This window comes from Akebia trifoliata, chromosome 1 (genome assembly GCF_017979445.1).
Source record: "Akebia trifoliata isolate Shusen 1 chromosome 1, ASM1797944v1, whole genome shotgun sequence".
Taxonomy (NCBI): Eukaryota; Viridiplantae; Streptophyta; class Magnoliopsida; order Ranunculales; family Lardizabalaceae; genus Akebia; species Akebia trifoliata.
The window spans coordinates 21,355,117-21,380,788 of record NC_141375.1 but is presented as its reverse complement, the minus strand read 5'-3'; the positions used below and the strand labels follow the sequence as shown (position 1 = coordinate 21,380,788).

The window sequence follows — 25,672 nt, the reverse complement described above, 5'->3', positions numbered from 1 at the left end:
TTAGCACAGGTCCATAAGAAAAGTATGTGTGAGCCCATGGGCTAATTACAAGACTTTGGGTTATGTAAATACCCAAATTTTCCGGGGCCCTCGATGCAAAGTATCCCAAATCTACCAAAATTGGAATGGCCCCAAAGCCTAAACCTTCAAAAAACAAATTTCTTTCATCAAATAAATGCCTAAGGCCCTTTCCACATGGCCTATGGGCTAAAGACTCCTACCATTCCTCTACACTTCTCAACGCAATCAACTATAGCCCAATTCAACTCAACCCCCTAACTATGTCCACTCAACCCACCACCTAAGCCCATTGGACACAACCCATCACCATACCTATTCAACCCAATAATAACGAGGGACCATTAAGAATAAAAAAAGTTTACTAAATGGACTATTAAGCTACTATCCAAAATTCAAGGACTAATAATAAAGAAAACCCTCCGCCAGGGACCTTTAAGTAATTTTCCCTAAATAAATCCGGAACAACTTCATTACAGTACACGATGTAAAGAATCGGACCGGTCGAGTGAATGAAGACTCAGTGGGTCTTGAATTCATTCACTCGAGCGGTCCGATCCGATCTCAGAATCTGGTTCTTTTAAACCAAAAATCATGTATTCGAAGGTGGAAGTTGTTTCTTCATCTCTGATGGCTCTCTGCCTTTCTTCTCTCCATTTCCTTTGCCCTTCGAAATCACAATTTCCAGACCCAAAGCTCAAAGATTGGAGAAATCAAAGACACAGAAGAAGAAGACCTAGAGCTCTCAGAGAATGGCAAGAATATGAAGAAGCAGTGAAGGAGAAAGACCTCGCTCGAGCTCTTAGATTCTTGAAATCTCTTGAACCAACACTTCCAACTCAACAATCTTCGATTTCTTCGATCCCTTCTTCTTCTGGAGGTGATAATGATAATGATAATTTGAGCTTTTTGAGACCAGAGAGAGATTGGGAAGTGCTTGATGCTTGCTTGAATGCTGACGATATGAAGCTTGTTGGTAGCACTTATAAGTTTCTTCAGGATCGGGGATTCTTGCCCAATTTCGGAAAATGCAGGAACATTGGTAATTTTTTTTTTATTTCGTTTTTCTAAGATTACAATTCTATGCTTTGGGTTGGATTGAAAGAAAAAAAATATTGAATTTATAGATTTGGGTAAAAATTTGATGTTTTTACTTGATTTCTTATGCTGCGTTTATTCTTTTGGTGGTTGGAAAATTGAGTAAAAATTTGATGTTTTTTTTATAAGGTCAGATGTTTTGGGTTGGATGGGAATTCAAATACAAATTACTGAGATAGTGAAAATTTAAAATGTAAACAACCAAAAAATTTAGGAAGAATGGAAATCGGACTTCTTGGGCAAGGCATATCAGAGATTGGCTTGAAGAAATTGGAAGAATTGATTGGGCATGAGAAGTCTATTGGATGGATATTAACCATCTCTGACAAGGATTCAATGGATGCCACACGAAATCTCCTGATGAGCACCACATGATGTAGGAAGATAAATGAAGAGTTTTTTATTATTGAACTTTAACCTTATCAATTGAGACTTGTGATATTTATTTACTTTTAGAATGTGTATCTATCAGATCTAGTAATTTATAAGATTTATTATCTTTATTACTTGCTTCTATTTGAAAACTCCAATTCCATTGGAAGAAATGTGGCAATCTTGTACAACCATTGAGATAGTGGAATGGGCTTGAAGAGCCCGAGGACATATCTGGGTTCTTGTGAACCTTACAAAAATCAATGCTGTTGTGACTTGTGCTTACTATGTGTAGCTTGGCGTGATTCAAATATTTGTGTCAATAGTTTGTGTTGTCTATGCGAAGCAACAACCAAGGTGCTGTTTGTTAAACTGAAAAAAATAAGTGCTGAATAGCATTAAGCGCTGAATTTAAGTGCTGAAAAAGTTGTTGTTTAGATGCTGAATCATGTTTGTTACACATTGCTGAAGCTGGTAAATTGTCTTTGTTACCCTTACAATCATATTATACATTGTTTACATGTTTCAAATGCCTATTACTTATCAAACGCAATAAAATATATCATTTCTTATAAAATTAAAATACAATTCATTTTTAAATAATAAAGAATACTCAAATCTTCAATTTATAAATAATTTCTATTTATAAAAACCCACAAATTTCAAATTAAAAATTATAATGTCATACAAGTCATCAAAATTTGAAATCAACATTAAAAAAACTTAATTTTGGATGAATAATTTTTGATGGAATTGAAGGATGTGTAATTATAAAAGTACCCTATGAATTAATAAGGACAATCTACACCATAGCCAATTTTTTTTTGTTTTATATGGGTTAAAGTTTTTGGAATGAGCAAATTTTTAGTAAAGATGGTCTATGTGGTCTAGAGATCATCCTCACCAAAAATCAGTCCATTTTGAAACTTCTAACTCGTTAGAAATAGTTTAAAAAAAAAAGGGACGATTTATGGTTCTTGAACTTGTTTTGAAAGGGTTAGAAGTTTCAGGATATGCTGATTTTTGGTGAAGATGATCACCTCTTTGTAGAGATCATCCTCATCAAAAATCAATTTATTCCAAAACTTTTAACTCATATAAAACAAATAATTTAGCCATGATGTGGGTTTATTAATTTGTGAGGTGCTTATATACTAATGAGGAGATCATCCTCACCAAAAATCAACTCATTCCAAAACTTTTAACTCATATAAGACAAAATAATTTAGCCATGGTGTGGGTTTATTAATTTGTGGGGTGCTTATATACTTATTCATAGGATATAAGAGGTAATATCCTTTTAAGAATAAGGGCATACTAATCCATGCTCAAAAAAACGAAGGGTATACTTGTCCGTGTTGAAAAAAGCGAAGTGCTTACCGCTTCAGCACTTTTTTTCAGCATCAAAATAGTGCTGAATTTTTTTCACTTATTTTCAGCAATAAGCGCTGAAAATATAGAGTAAACAAACGCGCTATTTTGACAAAAAGTGCTGAATTTAATTTTTTTCAGCAATAAGCACTGAAAAATAGCGTAAACAAACACTGCCCAAGTCTCTTACATGTCAACTTGTAGAAGGCAGAAATGTGAGATATATCAGATTGGGTTTTCCAAGCACCTTAGAACCAAACATGGAGGCTGGTTCAGGTGGGGACCTGAAATGCAGGGATTGGAAAGAGGCATATTGCCCAAGAAAATTCAACATTTTGGACCAGGACAGAGTCCTGATTTGAGATTATCAAACTCAATTGAGCTTCATGAGTATCAATATAAACCTCATTTTTAACACTTTTACTTGGGAGGCGAGGTACTTGCAATAGTAGATTATTTACTAGGTCTTCTTAAGACAACTTCAACCCACATGAGGTTCGAGAAGAATCCATGGTTGTTCCTGAACCCTTGCACTAACCTACCTCAATTGACCTTGGAACAAGGCCTATTCATGTTGCTCATACTGGGGATTGGTTTGGGCCAAATCAGAGTTGAGGACTGTGTATTATTCCATTCACCTCACACCTACATAAACGATAAAAAATTTGCCATTCTTGTGACCTAATGTTTGTAGGAATTTTATGTACATTTGCTAATTATATGGACCCAGTACAACCCACCTTGCATAAATCAAGGTTCCTCAGGGTGATGCAATCATTTTCATTATCTAAGTCAGTTACAAACCCTACAAGTTATTAGCAGATATTTTCACTGAAAGAATTTATCTAGACTATGCTGGAGGATTTTCTTAGTGGGTTATGTATCGATTGGGAGTAGCATCGACAGGTACTGGTGTTTTTTGATCGCCAAAATTTTCTAACCCACCTACTAATCCATGTCGATACTGTCATTTTGTCATTTAATGAAAGCATTTTCGCAACCCCCCCCCCCCCCCCCCCCCCCCCTTGGAAGCAAAGCTCTTTTGTTTCCTATCCTTTTCTCCTAAATTGCTTTCCTGATTTTGAGATCTACCTTCCTAGTTCGCTTTCTTTTTCTTTTTGTTCCCTTTTGTTTATTTATTTGTTTACTTTTGCAGTTCTAGAGGGACCAAGAGAAGTTACCCCCACAGTTTTGAAGTCTTCAACTGGTTTGGAAGGTGAAGTTTCTCTTTATGATTTCTTTCAAGCTCTGAGAAATTCATCAAATTGGCCATTCTTTTTTACAATAAATCAACTACTGTGTAGTTATTCATATTGAAGTAGAAGTTTCTTGATGTCATATTCATGAATGCCCCTCAATATTTTTCACCTGATTTTTGCAGTGTCTAAGCTTTCGCCAAAGAAGTGGGGTCTTTCTGGAAGTTCTAGTGCTGTTTTAGTTACTTTTCTTGGAGGTGTATCCTTTCTTCTCTCTCAAGGAATAGATGTAAGACCTAACCTTGCAGCCATATTGGGGTTAGCCATGCTAGACGCTATTTTCCTCGGAGGTTCCTGCTTGGCTCAAATATCAAGTTATTGGCCTCCCTATAGGCGCCGGATTCTAGTTCATGAAGCAGGGCATCTTCTTACTGGTAACTCCTGTTCCATCGAATACGGTTTTTATAGCTGGAGGGTTTGGAATTGAAGTATGGTCTTGTCAAGGTTACAAAGCTACACCGTTGTCACTAGTCATCTCCTTGTATGTTTTAATCAATGTGACAAATCCTTCTACTCCTGTATCTCTTAGTGGAATACAGATTTATTTAAATTTGTCTGCTATATTCTTAAGGTGATTACTCTTGTTATATACTTCACAGAAATATCTCTTCCAATTTACTTATCTCTTGACTTCATTATTCATGTAGAAAGATTTATTTATGAGATTTGCCTTGCTTTTGCACATAACTCATCTTCTGCGATAATGAATTTGCAGCTTATCTTATGGGTTGCCCAATCCGTGGGGTGATCTTAGACCCAATCGTCGCAATGCAAATGGGAATCCAAGGGCAGGTACTTTCAATCTTCTTCTTTTTTTTGATAACCAAGTCCGCAAAGGAAGAAACAACAAACAATGGCTAAAAGGTTAAAAAACAAGTAAACAAACAGACAAAAACAAAGTCCAAACCCCCCTACACCCAAAGTAGCAATCACCCTCTGCACACTAGATTCCATCTAAACTGGAAATCCTCAAACAAATACCCTCTGAACTCCTGAAATTGTTTATACCAATCGAAAATCAAACCCACGATGCTGAAGATGATATCCTGCACTGAAAGCTCCTTTCCTTGGAAGACCCGGCTGTTCCTTTAGTTCCGCAAGCCCCAACAAATGGCCAGTCAAATAAAATTCCAGAGAATCCTCTCCCTACCTGCAAAGTCTGTGGGATGTTGAACAAAGACAAAAAATACGACCACACAATGTGGGTCGCCTCACATGTAGGAGCAGGTGGTTAACCGACTCCCCACTAGATTTGCAAAGGAAACCGAAGTCCATAATAACAAGACCCCTTGCTCTAAGATAATCTTGGGTGAGAAGCTTATCCAAAGTAGCCAACCACAAGAAAAAAAGAAATTTTAGAAGGGATCTCTACAGACCAAACCGTAGTCACGGGGAAGGAGCTAGTGTCAATTAAAGAAAAGAAAGACTTAACACTGAAGCTCCGACATACTTCCAATCTCCCACATACTTTTTGGGTACTTTTGATCTCCCACATATTTGTATGGCATGCCTGATGCCTGTCTTTCTATTAGTAACCCTTGTAGTACCTTTCCTGCTTTCTAAACAACCGTGTTATCTTACATTTATAACATAAGTTACAAACTATTATGACCATCATAGTTTTGGAAGTTGAAGATAATTAGTATGAAATGTAAGTCTTGGGTTTTATTTTGAGGTACCATGTGCTATATTAGTGATGGACTCCTATCCAAAAAACTTAGTCATAGATTTTGTTACTTAAATTGCATAAAATACTTATGAATGTTGATGTTGCACTTTGAAATGATTCCTTTGTACAGTTGGGCTCTCGAAACCTTAGCTTTTCTTATATTCACCTTGGTAATAACTTGTTTTATGAGACTAAATCCCCTGAGTATACCTATGTTCAATGTATTTCCTACAGGCAGGGACTCAGTTTTGGGATGAGAAGTTGGAAAACGAGCTTGCCCAAGGCCAACTCAGCAGTGCCGCTTTCGACAGGTATTACACTAAACATGGAGTTTTCTCTGCACATTATGGAGTGATCATTTATTCCTGAGCATGATTGGAATTCCTAGGTACTGCATGGTACTTTTTGCTGGAATTGCAGCCGAAGCTCTTGTTTATGGAGAGGCCGAGGGTGGAGAAAATGACGAGAATCTGTTTCGGAGTATCAGTGTTCTTCTGCAACCCCCATTGTCCATTGCACAAGTCTGTATCTAGTTCACTACTTGGCTGGTTTCATTTAATTTTTAAAATTAACAAGTGGGTACTATAGTTTGATCGATCATTATTCATTCCAGATGTCAAATCAGGCAAGGTGGTCAGTTCTTCAGTCGTACAACCTTCTTAAGTGGCATAAACACGCTCATCGAGCTGCTGTTAAAGCTCTAGAAAGTGGCAGTAGTCTTAGCGTTGTCATCAGGAGGATTGAAGAAGCAATGCATTCTAGTAGATGAATTGGGACAAAGATTGCATTTTTTTTTATTGAAATTCTCTCAACTTTGGCATATGTAAGGTAAGTTTTATTTGAATCGACGTCGAGTCTTTATATCCAGATTCACTAAGTGGCATCTTTGAGTCTAGCTTTGACACATCCCATCATCCTTCGTGATTTCATCCCTTTTGCAGGGTTGCAACAAACCGGCAGGTGCTTATACATGTTTTAAGAAACCCCTACTCACCGCTGTTAGCATAAGCATAATGGAAGGAAACGAAGGCAATGGCTATCGCGTCATGGAAACACCCATGTAACTTGGGCTTGGATACCTTATGTTGAAGTTCAGCCATGGTGAATATGAGAGGGCCAATACACACAATACGTCAGACCATTATTGAATTAATTAAATTAGTTTGTAATTGAGGATTATTGTTGGCAAGTTTGCAAAGAGCCTGTGATATGCTCTTTTTCAAAAGCCAAATTGTACAAAAATAAGGAAGGTCCATCAAAGTTCTTTCAGAAATTCATCGAGATCAGATCAAAAATACTATGAAGTTATAGAGAGATGGTTTTAACTCTCGGATGTCCAATTGATTTGCTATATCAAATTAGATCCCTTGATCGGTAAAAAAAAATTGGTTCAAACAGGTCAAGTTCTGTGAATTTTCACGATAGGCCCAAGAAGAATGGTTGGTTTATCTTGGCTCTGGAGCTTTTAATTTTTATATGCAAACAATTTTGTACAACTAAAATAAAAATTCATGATATGGAAAGAACATAAACGGAGAGACCTACTATTGGCACTCCAAATTTTACTTATTACACCCAAATTAAAATTAAAAAATAAGTGCATGGTTACGAATAAGTAGAAGTTGGGGTGCCAATAGAAGCTCTCTCATTTTTTTTCGGTGCAAGATTTCAATTTTTTCAGGTTTAGGATTTTATAAGAGCCTGATCATAATTGTAAACAATTATTGTGATTGTTTAATGTGTTATAATGTCTTGTAATGCTGAGATTATGACTTGAGCCAAACCTTTGTCATGTTGGAAGAGTGTGTTTAAATCTTTAATTGGGGTGTGATAAATAATTTAAGAAATTGGGGTGCCAACATCAGCTTTCTAAACAAAGGAGGTCGAGATGCCCAAATTTGATATAAGATAAAGAAAAATAATCTTTTAGATTCAAAGGTTAATTTGCATTGAAGCCTAAGATCGTATTGATTAACTCAAAGAAAGGGGTCATTTTTCTTTTCATTCATTTTTTAAACACTTTTTTTCATATATTCCAACCAATTACAAAAGAGATCAAATATAACGAAAATACTTTTTATTTATTTATATTTTTTATGATTAAAATATTTGAAGATTGTAGAAAAGTAGATGGAATCGATCGGTAAAATATCCTAGATATGAGAAAAAGAAAGGAAATCAAATCAACTAGCACAATTGGATTATACGAAGAAATAATGTATCAAGAGTGGAAGGGAAAAAGAAGGGATTGACTTGACAAGTCAAATCAAACTTCTCTTGATCAAATTGGACTTGACAGCTTTTATCACGATTCTAAAACTCATGCGAGACCAAGATGACTCGCATGAGCCATCCCGGCCTTGAAAGCTAGAAGATATGGTTGATAGAAATCGTTCATCACATTGACTCATTTGAAATGAGTCTTTTAATATTTTGAATATTGATCAAGATACGAAAAATTAGTCGAATCAACTATTATATATATATATATATATATATATATATATATGGCATAATATAATTAATTTTTCTAGAGGCATTTCTTAAATAATTATAGATATTTTATTTTATTCTTAATTTATAATTTGTATTTTTCCTCTTTTCCATTTCATTACAATAGGATAAAAAGACCTTAAACCTAATCAAAACTATAGATATATTACGGAAAAATTACAAAAAAAAATTATTTCTACACAAATTTATCAAAAAATCTGACAATGATATGACGTGGTGGTTGGATTGTGAACCATCAAATTTTGTTGAGATGCACATTATTTGTATACATCCAAAAAATAGTAACAAAATTTACAGCAATTTTTTAAATGATCTAAACTATAGATATATTTAAAAATGAACCCGATCAAATGATTGAGAACTATGTGAAAGAAAAATTCAAAACTACCAATCTTGTTAATATTATTATGCATGGTTGATTTTCATCATAAGCCAATGGTCGAATTTTGAACCATTGAATTTTCGTAAGATATCATTTTTCTTTGTTTTCATTTAATTTTAATAAATAAAAATACTAGTTGACGTCGATTTTTTATTTATTATTATTTGTTAAGAAGGGTATTTGGGCCAGCTTGCGCGCACCAACTATTCCCTCCTCCCCAAACAAGACTTTCGAAACAGGGTATTTTAAACTTGCAGTCCGTGGCCACCAAATATTAGTAACTGGTGGGAATCGAACTTGAGACCACTAGGGGAGCAAACCCCTTGACGTTGATTTGGAGCTTTGTAAATCGTTTTTTATTTAAAAAAACGAGCCTTATCAAATTGTTAAGACTTTTATCAATAGAAAAGTCAATAATTACAAATTTGTCAACTCTATGTGTTTGTAGACCCTTCACAAATAAGTCATAGGAGTAGAGTTTACTGGTCTATTTTTCATATTTTAAATTTTATATGATCATAGGAATATCAGGATTCTTTCTATGGTTATTCGATATAACAATGTAATCAACATCTTCATCAATATGACATTCGTGACCATAAACATAATGTTTGAAGAATATGCATATTTTTTTCAAGGTCTATTAGGTTAATTTCTTCTTCAATATTCATTCATTACCTGTCAACCATTTATGAAATTTGTTTCAACAATTTATTTAAAGTCTGTTTATAAATTTTCACGATTTGTCAATATTTTGTTCATTGTGTAATGAAGATCTGGTTGGCAATAGTATTTATCTAACTTATCAAGTTGAAGGATCCATCTAGAACAAAGAAGAAAAAAAATTATAATAAAGATTTGATTTTATAAAAGAAGCTTTAATGATTCTTTATCAAGTTGAAGAATCATTCCAAAACAAATGAGGAAAAGAAGAAGGAAAAAAAAAATCTCTAATGGAGTTTTGCTTGTAGAGAAAGTCTTTGTTTCTTTCTTGCATACCTTACAACTTATCACATCAACCAAAAGATTGTCACTTCAAACATCAAAATGAATAAACAAAAAAACAAAAAAACAAAAAAATCTTGCTTTTAGCTTGTAATTGGTCTATTATGGCATTTATTGTAACAAATTGGGAATATGGTAAAACTAGTAATGTTTTGGAAATAAACAAAGAAAGCTCCTATTGTCAAACCAACTTTTACTTATAACATAGAAATCCATATGTAAACAACTCCTTCGTTTCATGGGTAAATTACCATTTCGTACACTGAATATGGCAAAATTCTGATTCTGGTATACTACTTATTTTAAATCCCAAAACATGTTTCCGGTGAATTCGTCACTTTTATAATTAATGATTTTGTTAATAACGTACCAGTGAACTCTCCATTAAAAATATCAAGAGTATTTGCCTTTAACATTACTTGGGATCTCATTGGTAATTTATCCAAGGGTGTCAATGAGTACACAATTACCCGATGTAATTGAAACCAATTTGTCATTTTTGGGTCTACAGTAGTGGTCCCCGTCCTTTTTGGGTTCAATTCTAGGTAGCTATTTTGAGAACCCGATGAGAATTGGATCTCATTTGGGTACCAGACTAGTAAATTTTATTTTATTTATAATAAAATTAGTAATTTAATTAAATGTTAATAAAGAGATACCTTAAAGTAAATGTACTTGAAACAAAATTAAATATAAAGAAAATATTAAGTGTTTAATTTTTACCTTTTCTATATCTTAATGTCCATTCATTTTTCACATATTATATAATTTCAACAATAAATAAATAACATGTACCATAATTTTGTACGATTTTATTTTCAAAAGTTTGATTTTCTTATAGAATCCATTGTTGATTTTAACTTTCAATTGAGGAATTACAAGTTAAATTATTACTCATTCAAAAAATAATTATCTATCTTAATGGATACCTGATGGGTATTGAGTATTTTTAGGGCTGGTTCTGGTTCCAAGTTTTTCGTACTTGGAATCGAAATCGATAGGAATCAGAACCAAAATTTTATTTAGGTTCCGATTATGGATGTATGTGGAACCCACCCATTGTTACTCCTAAATTTCTCAGTGAGATCTTTAATTATAAAAGTCAATTTAAAATTACTTGCGGTCTTGCTAGTAATTTATCAACAACATCGTTGATTATAAAAGTGACAAACTCACTAGAAAACATATTTTGAGAATTAAAATGGACAGTGTACCGAAATCAAAAGTTTGTCATAAGTTGCACACTTCACAAAAATTTCTCTAATTTCAAAATGATAGGTATGCTATAAGTAAAAGTTGGTGTGGCAATAAAATTTCTCTAAACAAAAACCTAAGCAAGTATTTTAACATTTGAGTTGTGTTATTGGCATCCACCATATACACTCTTAGCACCCACTTAAGTTGGATCTTAAAAAAAGGAAAATTACTCTTATACCCTTATCGTATAACTCTTTACATCCACCATCTTCTCTATATATTATATCAAATGAAACCTTAAGCATCTCACCATCTTCTCAATCCATTTTCTCATTCTTCTCCACCATCCACTTTTCTTTCTCTCTTCTTCTTTTTCTTCTTCTTCTTTGCATCTAGAAAAGCTGAACGAGGAATGATGGTCTTCTCCTTCTTTAATCTTAAGTTTTCTTTTTAACATCTCAAAAATCAATTGAGTTGAAGTCATCCATACACGAAATTTTGCGAGTGAAATCTCTGGTTCGGTATGCCAGTACCAAATCATTATTGTAAGGTTTGAGAGGTACCTACTTATCCTATATATAAATATTCGACACTAGCATACCGAATTGGAGATTTACATGAAAAAGTTCTATTCGGTAGGCTCTTATCAAATATGTTCAATAAATACCTACTGAACAAAACTTTCTCATATAAATCTTTATGTTTACTATGACAGTACATACTGAATTGGTTTTGTAATGTTCTGTAAGCACCTATTGAATCAGCTAAAATAAGTCTGATTTTGAATCTACCGAAGTTCGTCTGGTGACTTTTAAGAATTTTAGTAAATCTTTGTATTTTGTATGTTAGTATATACCAAATTGATTTTATAATATTTGGCAGGTACCTACTAAATCATCTCAAATAAGTTCGATTTTGAACCTAACAAAGTTCATTAAGTGACTTTTAAGAATTTTACTAAGTGGGTGTAAAGATTATTATAAAAAATTAGGGGGCACCATGAGTAAATGGGCAGCAAGAGGGTATTCGTGGGGGCGAGAAGCACCACTCCTAAAAAATTAGACTTTTCACTAGAGCTTCTAATACAATTTAGGTAACTTTTATTGACACGCCAATAATCTTTAAGAGCGGGCTAATTTCAAAATAAAAATAAAATGAAAAAACGTTTTGGGCACTCCATGTCAAAGGGCATCCCTTGTGATTCTATTGAATCTTAAGGTCAGAGAGAGAAGAAAAAGAAATATTGGAGGAGGAACAGAAGGAGAAGAACAAGAAAAAAAAAAAGGGAGAGAGAGAGAGAATGACCAACGCGTTAGTTCACTGGAGAAGATGCGGAGGTGTCGGAGAGGGGGTTATCTTCATTGTGCCGAATGAGGAGAATGAGTAAGTGAGAGAGAGAAAATGGTTGGTTGACATATTGGTTCACTGGAGAAGACAGAGAGGTGACAAAGAGAAGGGTGCCTTTAATTATTATTTAGATATTGGCTAGCCCTTAAAGTTTAGTGACGTGTCAATATAACTTTCCTATAATTTAAGTTTAAACCAGAGTTTTAAAAATCAAACCGGACTAGGTTGGATCAGACCCGCTAACTTCTATGGGTCAAGTCATTTGAACAAATCAATTTTATAAAAATCAACTGACCCGCCCAGTTCAACCGGTTAGATCAGTGACCCGACCAGGTTTGTGAAAGGACTAGCTCAATTTTTAGGTATTTTTAACATACCCCTCTACAATTTGGTAACTATTTGGATTGTCCTTTTGTGTTTTGAAATTGATGACACACCCCTTTACTTGAGGTTTACTCTTTCAAATTAATGGAAAATAGTCTAATTTAGTAAGATTTTAATTGTTTGATCCACATGGATTGCTGCATTAGACTACAACAATCTAAAATTCACGACCAAACTAAATTGAAACATATAAAATAAAATTTAAAAATATATTTATTTTTTGCTTAATCCATGCAACTCTTAAATTCAATTCAAAATCAACAGTGAAAAGAGTCGTGTTGGAGTAACATTGTGGGGGACATTTTTGACATGGATTTATGTCATAATCATAGATGTTTTTCATCGAAATCTCACTCGTATCTCGATTAAAACATCTATGATTATGACACAAATCCACGTCAGAAATGTCCTTTACAATGTTACTTCAGTATTATCTAATTGAAAAAGTAGCTATTAAATTTCAAATGTAAAAATTTATCTTTTTAATTTTTTTGAATTCTTAAAATATCTACATTTCTAAAAACTTAATTAATAGGAAGGAACCCAAAAACTTAATTAACATTTCATTTTGGGTCCAACCGGTTTGACCCACCGGTCAGATTAATTTGGATCGACCCGGTCAGTCGTACAGGTCAATGACCAGTCCGGTTTTTAAAACATTGGTTTAAACAGTTTGACTCGTACGAGACGAGACGGACTGTTCGAGTCAACTCGGTATCGGTCGGGTTTAGGGGTTAGCGAGACGAGACGAGACAATAAAAAGATACCTGGTTTTAAAACCATGGCTGTGATCCCAAATTCCAGTTCTCAGACGAGAGAGAGAGAGATTAGAAGATAAATCGATAAAAGAGAAAAATGGGGAGCGAGAGAAAGTCGAAGAAGAGACGATCGCCTTCAAATTCAATCTCAGAAGGTTTTCGAAATTCGAAATCCTCCAATACCCACTTCATTTTGTCGAAATCCCACCTATATCCCTACTCACCCCACAGATTTTTTTCTCTCTTATCTTTGCAGATGAGGGCAGAAGCAAAAAACACAGAACAAGAGATGACAAGGAAAGAAGTAGCAGTAGTAAGAGAGAGAAGAAATCTCACAAGCATTCCAAACACAGTAACCACTCGGATAAAGGTTCAATTAATCATCCATGGCTTTTCTTTATTTCTTCATATTTTCTCAATTGTTATCAGTCTGGGTCGAGCTGTTGTTTTGTGTTTTTTTTTTCTTCTCTAAATTGAAACATGTTTCTTTGTGCATTAGGGCTTTAGACATTGAGGAATTAGGAATAAGATCTGCTTAGCCAAACCCAAAGGGTAATTGTAGAAGTATCCCACGAATTAATAAGGGCAACCCACACCATAGCCAAATTGTTGTCTTTATATGGGTTAAAGGTTTCGGAATGAACTGATTTTTGGTGAGGATGATCTCTATGATGAGGAGATCATCCTTGCCAAAACTCAGTCCATTCTGAAACTTCTAACCCCATCAAAACTGATTTAAAAAAAAAAAAAAAAAAGGGATGATTTACGGTTGTTGAACTTGTTTTGATGGGGTTAGAAGTTTAAGAATGGGTTGATTTTTGGTGAGGATGATCTCTTCATCATATAGATCATCCTCACCAAAAATCAGCTCATTCCGGAACTTTTAACCCATATAGACAAAACAATTCGGCTATGGTGTGGGTTGCCCTTATTAATTCGTGGGGTGCTTTATAATTATCCAAACCCAAATCTTTGGAATAAGGCTTTAATTGGAAATCATATGTTAAAATTTTATTTTATACCCCTTTGGTTGGGATGAAATCCTCAGTTCAAAAACTCTCTACCCATAGTTTTACTTTTTTTTCTTCCTTTCTTTTAGAGAGCTTCTATCGCCACGCCAATATCTACTAAGAGCACCCCAATATATGTACTTCTCTATATCACATGGATTGGGGTGCTCTTAGTAAAAGTTAGTGTGGCCATAGAGTTTCTCTTTTTTTAAATTCCTTTTTGTTCTTTCGAATTTGATGATTTCACTGAACAATACCAGGTTTTAAATTTTTATTTGGTATATACAATTGAATAGTATTTTATATGGTTTTTCAATTCATGAATTTCATTTTATTGAAATTATCTTGTTCTTTAGGGATAATTGTTATTACTTAACAATTGCTAGCATGCCAGTTTGGGGGAAATTAGATAATTTCAATTTCATCTACCCTATATGGATAGGCTTTATTATAAGGATATCATCATGTTCCCTTGACAAAATTTTCTTCAGGAAAAAAATCAGGTGAAAAACATGACCGCAAACGTCACAAACGCAATCGTCATTCAGTGAGTTCACTAATTTACCAATTACAAATGTGCAAAACATTTATATTTTTGATGTTTTTTATTGTCATAATTCAAGTAGCAATGAGAGTAATTATATTTCTCTCAACTTGAGGGAATGCACCTATAGAACCATCGTTGCATAAAAAAGGAAATAATACGTGGGGTAGTCGATGATGTGGCTACTATCTATTGTTCATGACTATTTTTAATCAAAGATTGATACATTCCTTTAGTTTACATTCTTGATTAGTGATTGTTGGTAGGTGACGCCGTGATGCAAACTGAGATGTGTCCTCTGAGATTGAGCTACATTTGAGGGTTAAATGTCAATGTATGAGCATGTATCTTTGTCACTATGGCAATCCATACACATTGTTCAATTTGATGATATGACATGAACTATCAAAGTGTAAGCTTGATTGAAAGAAATTAGAAAAAAAATTGTTTCGTGATAGAAACCAATAATAGTTTTGTGTGGGAAATAGTCTTTTGTGTTGGTGATGGAAACAAAATTTTGGGGATCTCTATCTGCAATCCCTAATCCTTCCAAATTGGGATGGGTTCCCATACATTCCATTATGTTTTTTATTTTATTTTATAATAAATATAAATTTCATAGATGCCAAAAAGAGTTACAGACAACGATCGGTCGAGATGACCAATCAAAACAAGAAGATCAACTGTTACATAAGGAATCCCAATGATAAACTAACTCCTCAAAGAACACTCCTTTGAATTCATGGTACAATTTACACAAAAAAAAAACATAATAGACCTAAAATGTCAAAAACAATGTCTGTGATAAAAGCAGCCTCCCCATTGAAAATCCTCTTATTTCTTTCCAACCAAAGCCCCCAGGTTATTGCAAAAGAAAGTAAATTCTTAAGGATTTTTCTCTCCTTGAAAACAAATTAGACTCCCTACCTTTGAACATAGACAATGACGATTTAGGTGTGACCGAATACACTTTAAATGGTTGAAGGAAATCGACCAAATGAGATAGGATAATTCACAATGAATCAAGATATGATCAACTAATTCCCCCTTCGAATAACACATGAAACAACAATTGAGGATCACAAAACCTCTCTTAATAAGGAGGTCAAGAGTAGATAATTTGTTATGAGAAGCAGTCCAAGTGAAGAAACAAACCTTAGATGGGGTTTTTCCCCAAATTAACTTGAATGTGATTTGCAATGTGTGATCAGTAGGAATGTCCATACTTGAAGCAAATGAGCTCACATAAAAATTGGAACCTTTAGTATGGATCTACTCCCTAGCATCATCTTACGTATTCACCCAACTTAGAAGGTCAAGCTGAGTAGTAAGATCTTGCAGATCCTGCATCTCCCCGTTATTGAATTCCCTCCTAAAGCCCAAGTCCCACGTAGGTTCGTTTCCTACGGGGCTCAAGAAAGCAACACATGGCATCACTTTTTTTAATGACAGGTTGTATAGCAGAGGGAAACGGTAACAAAGTGTTGAGTCTCCACACCATCAATCCTCCCAGAATCTAACTCTATCACCCTTACTTACTCTAATCGCACCCACTTCTTAAACTCCGACCCAACTTTCTTAATTCCTTTCCAAACATTACACCCGTATGTAAATTTGACCTCCCTACCTTCCCAACTGTTCTAGCTTTCCCCATACTCGGCTCTAATAGTCTTCCTCCAAATGCTATTGGTTTCCACCTTGAATCTCCATAGCCACTTTTCTAGCAAAGACTGATTTGAGATCTTAAACCCTCTGATTCCTAAACTCCCATATCTCTTAGCGTCGCACACCATCCTCCATTTCACCAAATGTGGGTTTTTATCACCATTCTTATTATGCCATAGAAAATCCCTAACCAATTTTTCTAATCTTTCTTCTACACTTTTTGGGATAGTAAACAGAGACAGGTGATAGACCGGAACACTTGCCAACGTACTCTTGATTAGAGTGAGTTTTCCTCCCTTCGATAAATACTATGTTTTCCAATAACTCAACCTTTTCTCCATACACTCAATCACAAAGTCCCAGATCAACTTACTCTTGTGCTCTACTCCTAAAGGCAAACCCAAATATAAAGTCAATGAAGACTCCTTTTGACACCCAAACATAGCTGCTCATCTAGAAACTCCATTCTCACTCCCAACCTCGAACAACTTGTTCTTTCTAAAATTAATCCTTAAACCTGACACCCCTTCAAAACAACACAACACACCCCTTAAATACTTGACTTGATCGTCCGACGCATCCAGAAAAACCAGTGTTATCAACAAATTGGAGTAAAGTCACATTAGAGTCATCCCCGCCTACCAAAAACCTCGATAATTCATCAATTAAATTCGCCCTTTTTAGAAACTTCCCCAACACTTCCACCACCAAGACAAACAACAATAGGGAGAGGGGATCCCCTTGCCTTAATCCACGCGAACTCCTAAAGAAACTGACGGGGCTCCCATTCACAAGAATTGAGAAAGAGGCCGTCATCACACATTTCATCACCCAACCAACCCACGTCTCTCTAAAGCCCATACGATGCATCAAATACTTCAGAAAAGCCCAATTAACATGATCATAAGCTTTATGCATATCGATTTTGCACACTAGACTTGACCTTCCTGACCTCTTCTCGAATCAATGCATTCATTAGCCACTAGACACCAAATTATCAATGCATTCATTAGCCACTAGTCACCATCAAGAATTTGGTGTCCCTTCACGAAGGCCCCTTGCTTAGTATCAATCATACCTTTAACCACGACCTTCAATCTATTTGCTAACACCTTTGTTATGATCTTGTAGGTCGATCCCACCAGGCTGATTGGTCTGAAGTCAGCCAAGTTATCTACTCCAGCCTTCCTGGGTATCAAAGCGATAAAGGAACAGTTGAGGCCATAATCCAAATTTTTTCCATCATGAAGGTCCTTGAAACCAACATCAGATCCTCTTATATCATATTCCCACATTTCTTAAAGAAAGTTATGGTAAAGCCGTCAGGACCTGAAGCTTTATCTTCACACAAAGCCCCAAGAACCTCCTCTTCCTCAAAACCCCTTTCTAGCCACTCGCTTTGAACAAATGAAATGGAACCCAACTCTAGAAGCTCGGGAATGGGGTGCACCTCTTGTTCTTTCTCAAATAATTTTTTATAGAGCCCCACAATACCATCCCTAATTCCCGCCTTGCCCTCCACGAAAACCCTATCAATCTTAAGATTTCTAATATGGTTATGGCTCCTACTAGAATTCACGACCTTGTGAAATTTTTTGTGTTATCTCCTTCATTCAACCACTTCATGCCCGATTTTTGTTTCCAACTCACTTCTTCCATCAAAGCCACCTTTTGAAACTCCGCTTTTAAATTTGTTCTTTCCAACTTCTCATCACTTGTAAGCCCCAAATTCTCTTCTTTATGATCCAATCTCCCAATGTTCTCAAGAATGGATTTATTTTTTGCGTCAATTTTCCCCAACACCTCCACATTCCATTCTTTTAACCTAGCTCGGAGAGCCTTTAGTTTGCTTTTAAAAAACAAATCTTGGGTCCTCGTTGAATTGAAACGCCTTCCACCACCCATCAACCAAATCGCCAAAGCCTTCTTGATTGTTAGTCCAAGTGAAGGTTTTACCTTCCAATGATGGGTCTTCCAAAGCGTACTAGTTGATAAAACGACCAAAATCTTGCATACTTTTAGATTTTCGATTACTCCCTCTTCTTACACTGGCAAACTTGACAGTATTGAAGTCTCCTCCTAGGCACCATGGCCTATCCCAATAACCAGCCACGTCCTTAAGCTTATTCCAAAATTGTGCTCTCTCCGACACCTTATTTGGGCTATACACACCTATGAAAACCCAGTTGAGATCATCATCCACTATGCATAACACGAAAATCGAGAAAGCCCCAACTAACAAATCATCAACCCTAAGCTTATCCTTATCCCACATCACAATAATGCCTCCCGAAGCACCGATTGATGGTTGCTAACACCACCCCACATTACCCTCCCAAAGCTCCTTACAGATTGACTCATCACACACTCAAATTTGACTCCTTAAGAACAACCAAATGCATTTTATTAGACCTAATGACTGCTTTCACCGCTGCCCTTATTCTCCAATCCCCTAATCCTTTCACATTCCAAGAGAGCAGCTTAATCATTTAACCCCCGTTTCTACCCGTGTTTTCCTCCTTGAGCCCTCAATTCTAAGAATTGGATCACTCAAGCTCTTCACAAGCTCCTTTGCTTTTTTCCTTAGTCTTGAGTCTTTTTTCGACAAATTCGGGGTTCCACCCTCATGCTCAGACAAAGTAGACTCTCAAGTTTCCTACTTGTTCCGAATCATTTTTCAAGAGTTTATTCAGCTTAATTGGGGCTTTCTTTATTCTCCCCTGTCATAATTTTCAGAATAAGAGTAGGTGTTCTCTGCTTTTTGCTCCGATAAACACCCATCAATATTGCTATGCTTGGCATTCTACTTATCAACCAATCAAATGTCTCCTTCTCCAACAGACCCTTCAACATCTCCTCATCCACCTCACCATCAGGGATCTGAACATCTAGGAGATCTAGTGGTGTTACATCCATATTTGTTCCCCTTCCTCTTTTATCTATGTTCCTAGCTTGAGCCTCAGAGAAATCAATACCCACCACCTCCGGAGGAGGGTTGCACTGATACAGGCCCATAAAGTCCAACAACTCAGCTTGATCTAGAGCCGATTGAGGAATCCCTTTTGACGTTACAAGGAGAGGATCCTTACTAAACAGAGCCAAGTCATTGCTAGTCTCCTCACCTACAAATGAACAAACCCATCAGGATATGCGATAAAATGGAAGAAAAGTATAGGAGAAAAAGAAGGGGACTGACCAACAACTACTTGCCGAAATCAAATTTGAAAGCTAAAAAGATTTCGAAAAACCGTCAGTGGTTTGAAGCTGACCAGAGTCAGGAGAGAATTTCAAGTTCCAAAGAAAAAAAACTTCCCCCACCCAACATACCTGGAGTGATGGAGGAATAGTTCAGAGGTACTTGATGTTGAAGATCCATGCAAAGCCTTCGAAACACCCTTTCGATGGGGATCAAGTCTTTATTTGTTGAGCTTCAGCTTGTTGCCCTCTAATGTTTCGCTGAAATTAGTCTTCTCCTATGCTATGACCTTGGAAGTCCTTCCTGGCAATCCTTCTGATACCCCCTCAATGGCCTGGACAATTGTTTTTTGTAAATGTGAATGGTCATATTTCTGTGAGTGACGAAGGGCACCCACTTGGTAAAAGTGTAAAGATTTGAGTACCTTGACCTAGCCCGTGTGTTGATTGCCCATTAAACATCATAGTCCTTGGATTCATTTTGTTTTGAGCACAACCGGTGATCGAGCCTCCTGACAAGCCCGTGGATCCTTCTTACTAACCATAATACACTTCCCTAGACCCCATTTAAACTGTTCAAGGCCCATTGTTCCTATACACATGAGAAAAGCATTCCAAGTTTCGCTTGAGGCCTGCCTACTATGATTAGGCTTTAGAGCTCATACTAGTTTCCGCCCAGCATGGTTATATTCATTGGGCCTCTTCATTGTGTTTCGGCCCGTAATGTAATCCTACCTAAGACCTTGAATCTTCAGGCTTTTGGTATGAAAAGCTTGGCCTAGCCATGTTTCCCTTTGCAACTCACAACCTTTCTGCGTGTTGTTGTTTGCGATATCTTGTCACCAACAGAATTGCCACTTGTTCCATCATCTGACTGTCACTACTCTCTTACCAATCATGATTACCCTCTGCCCGTTGTAGTGGTTTGAAATTTAAAAATTGACACGTGCTTAACTCGATTTCTAACCCTACGGTTAAATCTCCATCTAGGTTTAGGTGTTGATAATGGCACCCCAATTTTTCTGGACCCAATCCATTTTCTATGAGCAGAGCTCCCTGGGGTAACTTTGTCACCACTCACAAACGACAACACCTCTACCGGTGGTTCATCAACATCACCAACTACCTCTGAATCTTCCGGAGCTTGCGATTTGTCATCCAACTGCGCAATCTTTAAGGAAATCATATATGTGAATCTTCCACAGCTAATCACCATGCTTCTAGGGATTGAAGCTACACTATTTGCTAGTAAAACAACTGCGTCTCCTAGAGATTTCCCACCTCGGAGTATTCTCATCAATTTTTAATAGGCCACCTAGCACTTCTCTTATCTTTCTCAAGTGCAGCTCTTCCCACAAGAAGAATGTAAGTCCCCAAATCTCGACCCACGTTGGGCCTGAAAACCAGCTCGAGGGGACAACATTAACTTTTGTACGCCGTCCCTTAAGCTTAATGGTTTTTTACTCTATCATTAGGGAGGCCTCCTTACATAAAGCTGTTTTGATGGCCATGGTTGGTGCTAAGGACACTGCTTCCTTGGTGGATATCCGGAGCAATCTCCTAAAGGACCCAAACCTATTTTTCAAAGCACATGCAATTGTATCCCAGGATATCAAATCAGTTGACTTCTCGCACAAAATCCCTCTCTTCCAAATACCAAAACCGGACATCAATTTGTGCCAGAATCTCTCCTACACCCCTCTTTTCAATAGCCATGCCAGCAGCCTATGAAGCTCTTTCAACCAAAGTTTTAGTTGGAGGCGTGAATCCTCTTTCCACTTGCTGCTTTGGGGCCCCTGTTACCTTAATCTCCCCTGTTGTACTAGTTTGCTTTAACATAACTAAACCCCTCTCTTTAGCAGCCACGCCGCCATGCATTGAAGCTCTTTCAACAAAAGTTCTGGTTGGAGGCATGAATCCTCTTTCCCCCTCTTACTCTGGGCCCCCTGTTGCCTTCATCTCCCCTGTTGTACTAGTTTGCTTTAACATAACTCCAAATTTCCTCTAGCCAAGGAGTTCTTTACCTACTGGAAAAAACAAAACTGGTGATCCCCTTCCATCCCTCGTGAGCGCAATTCTCAGATAAAAACCCTTTCCACCACCTTCACACCTGAAGAAGTTACTGATTTTTTCGTTAGATTTCTGAAGAGGTCTACTTAAAGCTTCTTCAAGGAACTCCTGAAGTCATAGCACTTATTTGATGCTGAACACCAAGGTGGAAGTCCCTCTCCTGCTGGATTCCACCACTCTTAAGTTCCGAAAGTCTACTACATTTTGGCCAGACAAACTTGAAGTTTTTGGCATCAATTGAGAGTTCCTGCTCCCACACATCTGAATCTCCTGGTTTATTCATGTTCATTGCACTCAGAGTCATATCAACACTGCTATGAGTCATAACCATCCAACATAAAACAAATTCTCCGATCAGATGAAAGGGACAGCATATCATGCTCATTGCATTCAGAGTCATATAATTTCCAGCCTCTTCAAGCATAGACTCCATGAGACACTCGAGGTGGCTCCTATCCCATTATATTATCTAGGCTTTGCAGACTTTTTGTAATGCTTTATTTTTTTGTTCTTAAAAATTCTCTCTGAATTTGTCTCCGTAAACTCCTGGAAAGGATTTTGACGCTACATTTGCCCCTATAACTAAACTTACCACTGTTCGCCTCCTTATCTTTCTAGTTGCATGTCACTCATGGCCTCTTCTCCAAGTCGATGTTAAGAATGCATTTCTGATTGGTTATCTAATTGAAGTTATCTATATAGACTCCCCCTCCTGGATTTCGTATTCAAGAGGAGTATTCTGGGAAGATATGTCCCCTTTGCAAATCTCTGTATGACCTGAAGTAGTCTCATCGAGTCTAATTTCAATGTTTTTCTGAGGTCATTTTATCTATGGAGTTTTCTAGATACCACTCAGATCATACTTGTTTTATATGATAAGGATTGGATGGCCGTTACACTATTGTTCTGGTTTATGTGGATGATATTATCTTGACTGGAGATGATACTCAGTGGATTGACAGGGTAAAGGTATTATTGGGTCGTACATTTGAGGTGAAGAACTTGGGTCCTCTCAAGTACTTCTTGGGGATAGAAGTGGTCTGCTCTCGTAGTGGTATTTCGGTATCTCAACGCAAATACACATTGGATCTTCTTCAGGACACTGGTATGCTTGGTTGTCATCCTGTTTTCTCTCTTATGGATCAAAATCATCACCTTCATGCAGAATCTAGTGATCTATTATTTGATCATTCTTATCATAAATTCATAGGCCATCTGATTTATCCGACTTACAGTAGACCAGATTTGACCTTTGCGGTTAGTGTAGTCAGTAAGTTCATGCATGCTCCACGCACTTCTCATCTTGACATCGTTTATTGCATTCTTTGCTACTTGATGTTGATTATGCTGGTTCTCTTACAGATAGGAGATTTACCTCTGGTTTTTGCACTTTCCATGGTAGTAATTTGATCTCATGGAAAGGTAAGAAACAGAGTGTAGTTTCTCATTCTTCTACTGAAGTTGAATATCGAGCTATGGCCCTTGGCACATGAGCTTATTTGACTTCGGTCTTTGTTAACAGAGTTGGGATTTCCTGTCTTTAGTTCCTCCATATTGTTCTGCAACAACAAGTCTGCTATCATGCTTGCTTTTGACTTTGTTCTTCACGATAGAACTACGCATATAGAGGTTGATGTCCACTTTCTCAGGGAGAAAGTCCGATCTGGTGCTTTTCAGACAGTATTTGTGTCTTCATTAGATCAGCTTGCCGACGTACTTACGAAGTCTGTTGGTCCATCTGTCACTAATTCTCACCTTATCAAGTTGAGTTTGGTTGATTTATTTACCCCAACTTGAAGGGGAGTATTGGAATAATGTAGTTTATTATTAGTTTTCTATTTATTTCTATGTTAAGGGCATTTATGTCTATTCACATATTAGTTAATATAAATATTTGCGAAGCTCTCATTATGAGACTTGACAATTCTCTTTTTTACAATTCTTCGGGGCGGGGAGTAAATTTCCATTTATTTTCTTTTTTTATGGTATTTATTTTCTTTTTGTTAACTGATTTGGTTCCCTATTTCTGTTTTCTTGTAGTTGTCAAGGAATCTCTTCCCCCCCCCCCCCCAAAAAAAAAAAGGTTTTTTTTTGTTTGGTGTGTTTAAAAACACTTTTGGTTTGGAGATTAGAAGAGTGGGTTGTTCGGGTTTCTACTCTAGAAGGAAAAGGAGAAAGGTGAAGAGTTCTTGTGTTGGAGGAGGAGAGGCCAAAGAGTCCAAAAAGGATTTTTTGGAACTGAAAAAACCAAATATGCAGATTGCAATGCCCCCCTGCCCCCACCCACAACCTCACACACATAAAAAGAATTTTATGTCCCACAAGGGCCAATCAATTAGTGATATATGGGTTTCAATTGGTGGGGCACCCCAATGCCCAACTAATTGAGTCTTGAAATGTGGATCCTATTTTCTCACGCCACTGTATCTAGAGCTTTTATCTTTTGCCCAAGAGTATCTACAGATCTTTCTTTCAACCATTATCCATCTTATTTTGATTTTTCTCACTTTTTTAGAGCTTCCAAATTTGGGTTACAGTGAAAAAACCTCTCAATTGTTTTGCATCCCTTGTATATGTGCTCCATCAAATCAATGATATGGATCTTTCAATTGGTGGGCCATCTCTTCGATGATCCGTGTAAAATTCATGCTGATTGCTTGCAGCTCGATTAAATTATTCTTTTGGACTATTTCTCATTATAGCGAGTGATTTTGGTTATCATCTTGTTAAGGATGTAGCATGTAGGATGATAAGCTAGTGTATTCAATCATGTTAAATTTGATCATTTGAACTTCATGAATACTGGCTTAGCCAAAATTTTCCTGAAATACAAGAGGTTTTGGTTTATGCGACACAAGAAATGTTATCTGAGATCTCTTTACATTCTTTGTTGATTGTAAGTGGACCTATTAATTTTGGTTGAAAGATAATTAATGCGAACATCGTACTGTCATTCTGATGCTTGGGTTTTCTCCTCAAAAACAGGATTTCCAAGAACTATCCAATGATGACTACTACTCGAAGAACAATGAGTTTGCAACCTGGTTGAAAGAAGAGAAAGGGATGTTTTTCTCCGACCTTTCATCTGAGGCTGCACATGAGCTTTTCTCAGGCTTCATGAAGGCCTGGAACAACCAAAAGCTTGAATCTCGATATTACGAAGGCATAGCAAGTGGGCCTCGGACTGCCCATAACTGGAAAATCACACCGAAGTAAGGATGTTGTAATTTTACAATGAAACTATAGCCTGTATACAATTACATGTTTGTTTTATCTCTGATTTACATCTTTGAGGCTTCTTCCTGGGTCTGCCTTTTCGTTCATGTTAATTTCCAATATGAGTCCACACAGATGCCAAGAACAAATCAGCTTGAATCTGGTGAGGGCACAAAGCAATGGGGCTCATTTTCAGGTCTGTTAGCATCAGCTGTGAATGGTAGCTAAGATTGCACTTGGTGGAACTTTCCATCCATCAAACACTTTGAAGAAAAGAGTTTAGTTTAAGGAAGAGAGTTAAAAATATCACCATAAGGTTGAAGATGACTGTTTTCGGGGACTAAATCAGCAAGAGATTGAAGATAAGGGCGTTTAGGTCAGTCTCTTATAAACGAGATGTAGGTCATTTATGCAGGTGGGAGGAAGGAGGGGAGGGGGAGGGGGGGGGGGGGGTTGTTTTCTTTTTTGAGTCGTGATTTTCTGATATGCCCTGACATGGCATGGGATTTCTCTCTGGATACATAACGTCCAACACATGCCACATCTGAGGGCTTATGGGTGCATGCCTTGTTAGCGATCTCCTGTTTAATTCTTGAAAAAT

The 25,672-nt window shown here is 36.6% G+C and overlaps 2 protein-coding genes across 3 annotated transcripts; both read left to right on the top strand.

Annotated features, from left to right (window-relative positions):
- The first annotated feature begins 585 nt into the window (after positions 1 to 585).
- LOC147410919 (ATP-dependent zinc metalloprotease) lies at positions 586 to 7,117 on the top strand. The gene is made up of 8 exons (XM_086441663.1): positions 586 to 1,060; positions 4,016 to 4,075; positions 4,241 to 4,489; positions 4,831 to 4,907; positions 6,019 to 6,095; positions 6,173 to 6,305; positions 6,398 to 6,612; positions 6,726 to 7,117. Exons 1-7 carry the CDS (start codon positions 613 to 615, stop codon positions 6,551 to 6,553), a joined length of 1,200 nt encoding a protein of 399 aa, XP_086297789.1. The 5' UTR covers positions 586 to 612; the 3' UTR covers positions 6,554 to 6,612; positions 6,726 to 7,117.
- Positions 7,118 to 13,378: 6,261 nt separating this feature from the next.
- On the top strand, positions 13,379 to 24,833 carry LOC147410918 (uncharacterized). Of its 2 annotated transcripts, none has more exons than XM_086441645.1 (6): positions 13,379 to 13,526; positions 13,628 to 13,741; positions 14,885 to 14,928; positions 22,807 to 22,960; positions 23,218 to 23,277; positions 23,378 to 24,833. In XM_086441645.1, exons 1-6 carry the CDS (start codon positions 13,469 to 13,471, stop codon positions 23,650 to 23,652), a joined length of 705 nt encoding a protein of 234 aa, XP_086297771.1. In that variant the 5' UTR covers positions 13,379 to 13,468; the 3' UTR covers positions 23,653 to 24,833. The 2 variants fall into 2 exon arrangements, with proteins under 2 accessions (XP_086297771.1, XP_086297766.1); XM_086441640.1 differs by having other exon boundaries at positions 14,873 to 14,928.
- The last annotated feature ends 839 nt before the right edge of the window (positions 24,834 to 25,672 follow it).